The sequence below is a fragment of the Fukomys damarensis genome, unplaced genomic scaffold (assembly GCF_012274545.1).
Source record: "Fukomys damarensis isolate Sample0158 unplaced genomic scaffold, DMR_v1.0_HiC HiC_scaffold_16, whole genome shotgun sequence".
NCBI lineage: Eukaryota > Metazoa > Chordata > Mammalia > Rodentia > Bathyergidae > Fukomys > Fukomys damarensis.
Genome location: NW_022900928.1, coordinates 22,026,644 through 22,038,093, shown reverse-complemented (window position 1 = coordinate 22,038,093; position 11,450 = coordinate 22,026,644). Strand labels below are relative to the sequence as shown.

The window sequence follows — 11,450 nt, the reverse complement described above, 5'->3', positions numbered from 1 at the left end:
TGGTCGCCCGACACCTACCGCGAAGGCTACGGCAGCGGCGGACGTGGCGACCGTGGCGACCGCTATTCGGGGAGCCGAGACCGCGGGATCCCCCCTCCCATGGAAAGGGGTTACCCGCCTGAGCGGGAATCCTACAGCCGGTCTGGCCGCAGAGCGCCCCCCAGGGGAGGCCGCCTTGGAAGCCGCTCCGAGAGAGGAGGAGTCCGGAGCAGGTACTGAGCAGGAATGGACTTGGGACCAAAATCTCTTGTCCGGAGAAGAACCTGTTCTGTGGTAGCTGCCTAGGACTACTACAAAGAAGAGTTGTTTTGTCTTTTGCGAAATTCCTGTTAACTTCCTCTCCCCTTTTTATGCTTTTGAGAGGAAAATGGTTAAAACTCGTTTAATTCTTTTTGGAATTGTTAAAAGTTTCTTTCAACAAGCTCATGTTAAAAGTATGACTTGAACCTGCGTGCTGTCTTTTTATATTTCAAAGTAGAAATTCTAAAGGCGTCTTTTACAATTTTCTGATAAATGAGGCAAACAGTTCTGAGATTTTTTTTTTTTTTTAACAAACGTCTGCCTTTACAAAAAAAGAAAATGGATTTATTTTGCCCATTCAAATCAACTAGGTTTTTGGGAGAAGTGTGGGAGGAATTGGTGTATGTTACTCAATTTCAGACTATCTTTTAGATGAATCTCAGTGTTTGCAGTATTAAAAACCAACCACCACCAACAAAACCCACTTAGATGCTTATTTAAAAAAAGCTCTGTGTACTAAATTTTAAAATGTGGATGGATAGTGCTGTCCATAATTTGCCTTTTTGCCTTTTCTTTGGGGATTGGCAGAGTTTATCCCCTCAAAAAAACAAAAAAAACCACACGTATTTTAAACAATGGAATACTACATTAAAAATTTGGTCAGTTAACCACAAAGCTGGAAACAACAAAACAAAACAAAACAAAAAAACATTAAACATCAACTAATAGCATTCTTTTTTATTACCGCTAACAAATTATTGAACAAGTAAAAATTATTAAAACAAGTAAAAAAAATGTACCTGTGGTGGATTTGGGATCATAGTGACTTTCTAATTCCAAGAAATTGGTTCTTGTAGAGAGAATGGGCTCTCACAGGGGTGCAGGAATCAAATGTGAGCAGCTTCTCAGAAGCAAAGGTTAGAGAATCCCTGAAAGAGGTCAGCATTTCAGCTATCCTAGGATTTCAAAGTGGTGTGAAGGTCTAGGGTCTTCCTATCCACAAAAGGCAAGAGTTTGAGTTTACATGTTCCTTACTTTAAGAAGGGAGTAAGCAGAGGAAGATCCGTGATTTCTTCCTACATGCTTCAAAAGGAATGAAAAAATTTCTTTTCACCCCTGGAGTACCCCTAATTGAGAGAAAGGTGTGTTCAGTGTACTATTTGCTGAAGGAACAAATTAATGCTTGAACAGCACAAGTGTACTTAAGAATTCTGAATGCAACACACAATTCTAAAAACATGGTGTTTTGGACAAAATAGTGAATTGGGGGTTAAGCCACACTAGTGAGCTAGAAGATCAAATGCATCAAACAGATTTTTAAAAATCTGGGAACCTAGCAAAAATCCTTAAGGCCTTTATGGAAAACTTGTTAATCTTTACTAACGGACAAGAAATAACTATATGGAGATACACATTATATGATTTATTATTCTCAACCTGACCAAATTAATTTGTAAAGCAATACAACCTCAGATGAAGTTACAGCATAATTTTTCTGACACATCTCCCTTCCCTTTCCTAATAATGCCTTTGTTGTTGATCAGTAATGGAATACAAAAGATTTTGTAAAAACCAACCACAAAACAAGACAAAAAACAGCTTCATTTCATCACAAATTATAAAGAAACATGGTATTTAAAGAAAAGAAAAACACTAATGGGAGATGTAGCTAATCCTAAAATTTAAATGATGGAATAAACAAGAGCCAATGCAAGTCTGAGAAACAGACTTGTCCCAGCAGATAGCAAGAATTATAACAAACCTCTAGTCATTTAAACTGTAATTTCAACAGACCAGGACAGATAGACCGGTAAACCAAAATTGTGAACCTAGAAACAGACCTACTTGTACATGAAAACATGTTTTGTGACAGGTAGTCTTAAAAGTTGGTGGTGAAATAACGGACTTTTAAAAATGAATACCTCTTTGCAAAAAGGTGAAATGAGATTAATTCACAGGACACACAAAAATACAACTTAGATGATTTGAAAACATAAATGTGAAGAGGAAATTTTTTAAACATTTAGAAGAAAATAAAGGAATGCATTACCATCCTGACATAGTTATTCTTAAGACTTTAAAGTACAAACTTAGAAGGAAAATGTTGATTAACGTTTTCATGCCGTTCAGGTATACTGAAAGTATTAAAATGAAATGTCAAATTGGAAGAATATTGAAATAACTTCAACAGAGTGCTTAAAAATCAGAAAAAATATTTTTTAAATGGGCAAAGGAACTTAATACCTTTCTGGTAGGTATATTAAATTGACAGAATCATTTTGAAAGTAGTTTTGGCAATGCCTAGTAAACTTTGGAGTGTTCATACCTTCTGATCCAGAAATTCCATTTCAAGAAAAGAACCTAGAGAAATTTGCACATGTACACAAGGAGATATGCACGAAACTGATCTTTACAACATTCTTTGTGAAAGTATAAACAGCCCACATGGAGTGTGCATCAACAGATTTATTTTTATACTGGACTTCAGTAAGTTAATGTGGATCATCCAGATCCACATGTATCAACATGGGTAAGTATTAAAATGCTTGTTAGATGAAAAAATTGAATAAATATATAGTAAAAATATGGAGTGATTCACAAAAAATCAGCTTGAGGGAAAAAGGGAGATAGAATTAATGGGGTTTCACAATCTAATGTTTAAAAAGACAGATTTTTAAGGAAAAATTGTATGTACCTTGGTATCTAATTCTATATAGATATTATATAATAACATTTTAGTACAAAAACCATTATTTAGTGCAAGCACCCAGAATTAAATAACTACATAGGAATAAAATGTTAACTGTTACTCTGAAATTCTTTTCGATGCAATACTTATTGCTAAAACAATTCTCCAACCTATCTTTGTTCTCTTATAAATGAGTAATGTCTTGCCCTGTTTGTCTCTGTTTCTAGATCTTGATCCTAGATGTTTCTTATTGCTAGCTGACCATAACCTCAACAGTAGAACAGATATCTAAGAAACAAATCTTAGAGTAAGTTGTAGTTTCTCCCTCTTTTCCTTATTTTGAAGCATAATAGCAATGAAATACTCCCCAATTAATATAAAAACCTTTCCTGCATGATAAGCTTCTCAATATTGAAATGATTGATAAATGAGGCTTAGACATTTGGAAATTATCTGTGAGGAATTCAGAACTCTTTTTTTCAATAATCACTTTCAAAATGAGAGCATGAGCATATCAGGTGTTTCCCAGGACTCATCCATGGGGTAAATTTTTTTAACAATCTACCACAACCAAAATCCTTTTGTATGTTGAGCTTTTGTTTGCCTACTGCTGAGACTATGTCCTATACCTTCCTTTTGTCCAAAATGGTTCCAGAAGCATCCAAACTACCTATAGTTCAGCTAAATGCTTTGCTAAGGGCATTACTAAATATTTCCCCACCAAGTGAGGACTAAGTATTTTAGAATTCTGAGGACAACTGGAGTCCTTCTGTGGCAGGAATCCTCTTCCCGATGCTATTTAAAGAAAACTGAACTTAGAATTCCCTTTTACAAAAGGAAATGGCTCTCCCTTCCCCTTGCCTTAAGATGTTGAGAGGGTGAAGACTCCTGATTTTATGTCTCCTAACTTGGGGCTCTCTCACATTTGTTACATGCTCTCTGTAGTTACCCCCCTTTTATCTTTTACCTTAACAGTGATTTTTTTTTCCTCCTCAGAATGTTTCTTTGTCAGGGGCCAATTACTATGTTGTCATAAATGTTTTTCTTTCTGGGGCATAATTAAGGACTCACCAAAGAGAACTGATTCTGAAGCTAATTTCTCTTACAAGGTAGAGCCCTTAAGAATGATATAAAAGTGATTCTAAGTATTTGTAAGTGCTATTGAATGTGGTTATCAAGGGGGAAACAATTCTAGAAGAACTACAAAGCAGTGATAACTATTGAAGGTATCCGACTGTCATACTTCCTGAAATGCTGAAGTGGAATGAGAAATCTGAAACCTGATTAGGAAATTCTTAGAAAAGATATTAGGAAGAAATAATGTACATTCCCATTTTGTTTGGAGGCTGCTTGGTTAGTAGAAAAGTAACTTATTATTTGGTCTTATGTATGAGTCCTCATTCTGTTATTTATGTGGCATGTTCAATGAAAAGTTTTGATTTTGCAGTTTTTTCATATGCAAATTTCATGATTGTGAAAATTTTACGTAAGATGATGTCTACAAAGTACCTAGTATAGTGCTTTGAAAATTATCATTCAATTCCCACTAATTCCAATATTGAAATTCTAGAGTCATAGATGAGTCTTTTCAATTTTGATTTATTTTCTGCTGTCTGCTTTTTACCTCCTAACAGCAAGGTATGTAATAGATAAAAACTAACCAGCAGGCTCCGTATCCAATTCTTACTAGTCTGAAATGAGGTAAACAGAAGTAATTATCAAGACCTTGATTTCTTCAAATCTTGCAAGGTTTAAAATTATTCTCCAGTCGGTGATATAGCTCAGTGATAGAGTTCCTGCCTAGTGTTTGCAAAGCTCCAGGTTCTCTCCCCAGCACCCTAAGGAAAAAAGAAAAAGAAAAATTACTCTTCAGCACGAGCATAGTCTCAAAATTACCCTACAAAGAGTACCTACTGTGAAATGTCATAATTATTGTTACTTACAGCTGACCCAGGGGCTAGTGCACTAAGGAAGTCCCTGTGTTGCAACAAAATGTGATTTAAAATAAGTAATACAAGATCTGGTGGAACTGAATTCAGATGTTGTATCCACCACTAACAATATGATATTGGTCAGGTTTCTTATTCACTCCGTTTTGTTTTCCTTATTTATAAAATAGGTGCAAGAATGTCTGCCTCTTGAGATTATCCATCTACTCTTGGGTCTAATGTTAAATATTAATGTAATGTCCACCACATATCAATCACTGTGCTAATATCATGCTATCAAGGCAAACAGCAAAGCAGCACCCATACTTGGCTACTAGATTCATTTTCACTAAGGAAGATTCACAGAAACAACAGCAGCAATTACTGGTTGCTTAGATGCATTTCAGGGGTATTCACAGAAACAGCAAGATTGGGAAAGGAACTACATTTGAGGCTTGAGGTGCTTGAGTTGCATGATATAGGAAATATCAGATTTAGTTGGCATAATTAGGGATGAGAACATAATACCAATATTTCATGGTGAAACCTTGGCTATAACCCTCTTGTCACTTAGTACTCATGGTTAGGAATCTGAAGGAATTGAGGCCTTGATAATAACATCAGTCTGCTGTACTTTACAGTAGTTGAAAATAGGATATTGAGTCCCCTGGTGGAGGTTTTTGGCCAGCTCAGCTGTCAATAGCTGGAAAAAGCAAAGGCAGCAGAAGGTAAACTGGGATTGTAAAGAAGGGGTTACTGTGAATGATATTTTCTAACTTGTTGCGGGGCTCAGGTCAGAGTCGTGGAATTGCAGCTGCATGTATTGCAAACTTGTGGATGTCTTCATGATTAGGAAAACACTAACATTATGGCTTTGGGGGCAACTGTAACCCAGGCAATAGAGCTGTGATCTACTGCCTTAAAAAAATAGGCATAATCAGTTTGTAGCGAACGCTGCAGAAAGTCAGTCCTTTGTTGGGAGGCCAATCTGGCAGGGATTAATTTTAGATGAATTTTAGCTAAGCATTTAAGACATACTGTTAAATAGAAGTAGGCATTAGTAAGCCTCTAATAGATATTATTTAAAAAAGGAAGATAAACTTTGGTTCAAATATATAAAATATAAAATTTTAACTATCATGAGCACTATGACAGATAATAGTGCTATAAGATGTAGTAATTAAGATTTGGTTTAGTGTAAGACATCAGCAGGTTTAATCTTAATGAAGTGATACTTGAAATAAGATACGAAGGATAGCTAAATGTTAGATTGCTGTGAAGTTAAAGGAGAATATATAACCGTGTACATAGTAAATTCTCATTGAATGAAGACTGCGGTTTTCTTAGTGCTACTCTTTTGATAGCAAGATAATTTTCATTGAGTTTATATAGGTGAATGTGAAGGAATATAAATGAATTGTTAATAAATGCTAATTTAAGGGCATACCTTGAAGTTAATTATCAGGAAAGCAGAAATGAACACAAAAACATGAGCCAACAAATAAGACAACATGAGATCAGTTCAAGGTCTGTAAAATATAGCAGCAGGGAAGCAGTCATGGATTGACTTGATTCATGACTTGGAATGAACTGTAATTACACTGATGACACCCCCCGCCGCCTGTTTTTTTTTTTCCAGTACCAGGGTTCAAACTCAGATCCTTGTGCTTGAAAGGCAGGCAGTGGAACCACTGAGCTAAATCCCCAGCTCACTGATGACCTTTTAAAGTCTCAGATCTACCATCACAAAAACAGTTACTCTTTAAAGGTGTCAGGAAGTCTAGCCTGGTGGCACATACCTGTAATCCCAGTACTCTGGGAAGCTGAGGGAGGAGAATCACAATTTAGCAACTTGTTGATACCCTGGCTTAAAAAAAATTATAAAAGGGCTGGGGTAGTAGCTCAGTGCAAGGCCATAGATTCAATCCCTAGTACTGGAAAAAGTGTCAGGGCTATTTGATCTGATGCTGATTAACCTAAGGCTTTATCCTTAAGGCACTTACAATTTAATGTGACTAACAGATTGCTCTGCATCATCCTACCTGAATGTAAAACAAAGAGAATGGTTATCAGACAAGCAATGTGTTAAGTGAATTAACTAATTAGCAGAAAGCTTTCCAAATAATGTGAAATTTGAGATTTTTCCTGTAAAAAGGATGCTCCTGTTTAATGTATACTGTCCATTTTAAATGTCTAGATTCACTTGTTTCTATTTATAGTTAATTTTAGGAAAGTCCCCATCTTTATTGATTTTATTTTCCATCTTGGTAGCTCACATATATTTTATTTTATTGCCACCTTGAAGTCATTGAAACATTTGAAGACAGTAGTGGTGATCTGAGTTGCACATGACCGTTATGCCTCCTGTCACCTGAGCAATGAACCAGAGGGAAATGTTGGAGGCAGAGGACCATCAAATATGCAATAAGGCTATTTTTAAGAAATTGTCCCAATGACTTAAGAAGTTAAGTGATTACATGGAGCAAAGTGTATTCCTGACAGTGAACAGAAGTTAACCTATTAAAATGTTCCACTAGATGTCACCAAAAGCAAAGATTTTAACTTCATGTGTTTTTCCATGTACCTGAGTCCTAGGATTTGGACTTCAGGGCCTGAGGCATTCTGGCAGAGGTGTTTATGTTATCCTTCTAGATGTGAGGAGAATTAAACAGAGGCAAGTGGAAATCATCTAATCAGATGCCAAGCTCTGTGTACAGTTGGAAATACCAGATGTATATTACAAGTGCAAGGAAGTATTCAAATTGGTAGGGCAGTTTTTTCTGAATGAATTGGCTACTTTGTGAAAGAATGATGTGTAATAGTAATCTTATATATACTATTATCATTACATTCCAAAATGAGTTACAGGTGGATTAAATTTTGTCTTGGGTGGGATTTAAATTATTTTAAATTGTGGCAACATACACGTAACAGTGGTTACCATCTTTACCATTTTTAAGTGTATAAGTTCAGTGATATGAAATAATTCACAGTTGTATTCTACCACACATCCATAAAACTTTTCATCTTTCAAAACTATGAAATGTGTTTTAAATGTAAAAAATAGAAACACTGAATTTAGAAGAACCTAACAGGTGTATTTTCATATAATCTTCATTTCAGGAAGGTTTTTCAAAGCACAATAGCAAAAATAGTGTCAAAACATATTGATACATTTTTGATTGTGTAAGAATTAAAACTATTTGCACTAAATGAACCTCACAGTTTTATTATGTATTTATCTTTTCTGTGGATCGTGGTCCCTGTTGCCTTGCTGGCTAATAGCCAGGGGCTGCTGTTAGCTCATAGAGACTTCTTGCAATTCATTGTCATATGTCCCCCCTCACAGGCCATTTTCACAGCATGGCAACTTAGTTATTAAAAGCCAGAAAAATAGTCCCTTTTTTCAGTTTTTAGCAAAAACTAGTCTGACATACAACTACACCATGTTATGCTGTACTATAGCAACACGGCAACCTTTGCCATATGTAACCTCAAGGGAGTGCCATCCCTTGTATGTTTATCACATGCAAGAAATAACAAATATAAGTTCTATAAAAATATTTAAAATATTGGGTGACATTTTTGGACTTGTCAATGTAGATTATCATTTTAAACTTTTTAAGTGAAATGTAAATTCACATTGGAATTTATCACTCGAAAAGCTTCTCAGTTTTTTTAAATTTCTTTTTTTTTTTTTTATCGCGATTGAACTTGGGTCCCTGTGCTTGCAAGGCAGGTGGCAGAACAACCTAGCTAAATTCCCAGCCCTTTATAAATGAGGCTATGTGTTTGGGATAAATAACAATATTAGTGGAAACTAGACCAATCATTTAATCTGTTTAGCCTAATATTCTTCAAAAGAATGAGACTGAAAGACTTTAAGAAAAGTTTGACCTATTTGATAGCTAAGGCTCCTTTCTAATTCTAATGTTGGTAATAGAAATAACTAATATTTTCTATGTAGTAGTTTTGAGCAGGCAATGAGATAAAATATCTCCTTGAATCTTTACAATGATTCTATGAAATAGGTATCATTGTTATACTCATATTATAGATGAGGAAACTTAAGCCTAGAGAAGAAAGTAATTTTCTCTGTGTTAAAATGATAAAATTTCTTAGGGAAATAATTTTAATCTGATAATTTGGCCTTTAGAACCCAAGATTATACAGTATCTCATTATACTATCTGAAAGTCACCTGGACCAAGCAAACCATAGCTGAAGAGCCCAGTTTATTTTTATTTTAAGTGTCAATCTACTTAACTCAGTTCTCAGCATGAAATTCTAGGGAAAAATGTCTAAATGGGGAGGTTCCCCCTTATTAAAGAGTCATATTTAGAATTATAGAAAAATACTTAATAAGCAGAAATATATTTTAAAATAGTATGTAGAGGGCTGGGGATTTAGCTCAGTGGTGCTGCTCCCTGCCTCTCAAGTGCAAGGTCCTGAGTTCGATCCCTGATACCCCCCTAAAAAATAGTATGTAGAATAATTGAATAAAGATAAAGCCCACACAGTACCTAGTTTCACCTAGTGTATATATATCTTTTTATTACGCACACTTCAGCTTCCTCCATGGAAACAGTAAAATGTTAAAAAGACATTTTAGGTAACTGCTGTGTTATTCTTTGTTGGGTGCTGCCTAGTCTCAATTTTATCATTAACATTTCTATAGTTAATATCCATCAACAATGACAGCTGTTTTAAACTAAGAAATTTCACAAGGAATCTTGAATTGGAACTGATACGTGTGTTTAAAAATATGGTGTTTCTTGATTAATCTAGAACCAATCTCAGCTTTGTCACATTCGGGCAGGTGGGCTACAACTTTCATACTATTTTCTGGTGTCAGTTGTCTGGATATAATTTGTGGTTAAACTCTTCGTAGTGTTCCTCTCCTTAGAGCAATCATGTCATCATTTGATTCTCCAAATTGGCAGCAATTCATTGACTTCTGTCTGCTATGAGATTATAAGCCATGAGATGTCCTAATTTCCCCCTTAATATGATGACAGCATCGGCTTTATATTAATCAGCTATCTTACTTTTCCAGTAATATCAAGATATGTAGTAGGATTTTGTCTCCAGTATTGAACTTGTGACAGGAACCAATCTTTACTCCTCCTCCTCTTCCTCCTCCTCCCCCTCCTCCTTCCCCTCCTCCTTCCTCTTCTTTCAGTTTTTGAAACGGGGTCTTGTTATACAATTCAGGCTGGCCTTGAACGCACTGTGTAGCCCAGGCTGGTCTTGATCTCATGGTAATCCTCTTGCCTCAGCTGGGATTATAAGCATGTGGCACCATAACTGGCCTCAATCATATTTTTTTTTAAAAATTGTTCTACCTATGATTATTAAAGTCATAAAAGCAATATATGACTTTAGCCTTCTAGTCAGTCTGGAAATCTAAGTCTAAATCTCCAGATTTAATTCTGTTGAAGTGAGATTCTAAACTTTCTATAGTTGATACCATGATGAATATGTGTCTCTACCAAAATCAGACCTGGGAAAATAAATCGTTGGATGATATTTTAAATTATGGGAAGTGTAGAGTAACCACTCCAGGTGTTGAGACAGCCTGGAAGTGCAATTCTACTTTTGACATGCTTAGTAGCTTCCAAGAAAATGTCCACCTCACCAATGAGAAATGAAGGGACAGGAGGCTTGTGACGGGGAACCACTGTAAGTTTCATTCAGCTTACCTCCAGCTTCCTGTTCATTTGTTTAGTAAAGATTATTTCAACACTTACCTGAGCATGGTTCAAATGCAGCTATGAGATACTATTTATGTTCTCTCCATTTTAGTATTGCTTGATTCGTTGAGGAAAAGACCACAAACTATGAATTGGCAGTCCAACCCACATATGAGAGTACAAATGAAAACACTTCCCATTGCCAGCAGAAACAAGTTTGTGCTTTGTAATAAAAACTGAAAAGTAATGCTGAACCTTAAAAGAAGATAAAAATAAGATATTGTTGATAAAGCTGTTGTCTTTCCTCTTTATGTGCAAATGAAATCTTGCGCGCCAAAAATATAGCAGTGAATTGAAAAGAAGCCATAAATATTGTGAACATTTTGATATACTAAAATTGCAAACTAAGATTAGTTTTCACCAAATGAATTTTATGGCCTCAGTAATAACACTGTTCTATTTTTATTATTTCTGCTGGAGTACACAATCTACATGTAACTAATATATTTGGATTAAATATCCATGCTTCATTTGTTTTGGGAAGGATTAGCCACAAAGCTAGATTTATGATACTTGGGGGAGGGATATACTTTGCTAAAACATTTATCTGATTTTATACATGTTTTTAAACAGCCACATTCATAGACCTACAGTGGTACCCAGGAGAGATGGAATTAACTAGGCCTCAGCTCCTTAAGGATATAACTTCTGGCTAACCAGAACAATAACTATAAAATTAAAAATAGCAATTGGAGCAGTGCCCAGTCTATGGCTAATCCAGTACTATCAAAACAAACACTATTTCAAGTCCTGTATGAGGGCCAGGTTCTGTTCGCTTAATGATTTTGAATGGCTCTTTCCCAGCCACAGACATTTGCCTTGCACATATGTTTTTGTTTTG

The 11,450-nt window shown here is 35.6% G+C and overlaps 1 protein-coding gene across 6 annotated transcripts in view; it reads left to right on the top strand.

Moving 5' to 3' along the window:
* Positions 1 to 11,450, top strand: part of LOC104856514 (RNA-binding motif protein, X chromosome) — a 124,102-nt gene that overhangs the window by 1,396 nt on the left and 111,256 nt on the right. For 2 of the 6 annotated variants that reach the window (XR_778661.1, XR_778660.1), the window contains exon 2: positions 3,157 to 3,236. The exons of 1 other annotated variant lie outside the window; for it this stretch is intronic. Coding sequence is in view for 2 of the 5 variants with exons in the window: in XM_010615948.1 (XP_010614250.1) it covers positions 2,634 to 2,770 (137 nt within the window). In the remaining 3 variants the exon portion in view is untranslated. Of the gene's footprint in view, positions 1 to 2,284; positions 2,771 to 3,156; positions 3,237 to 10,661; positions 10,727 to 11,450 lie in introns of those variants that run through there. 3 more of the 6 variants (XM_010615949.1, XR_778662.1, XM_010615948.1) reach the window with 3 other exon arrangements.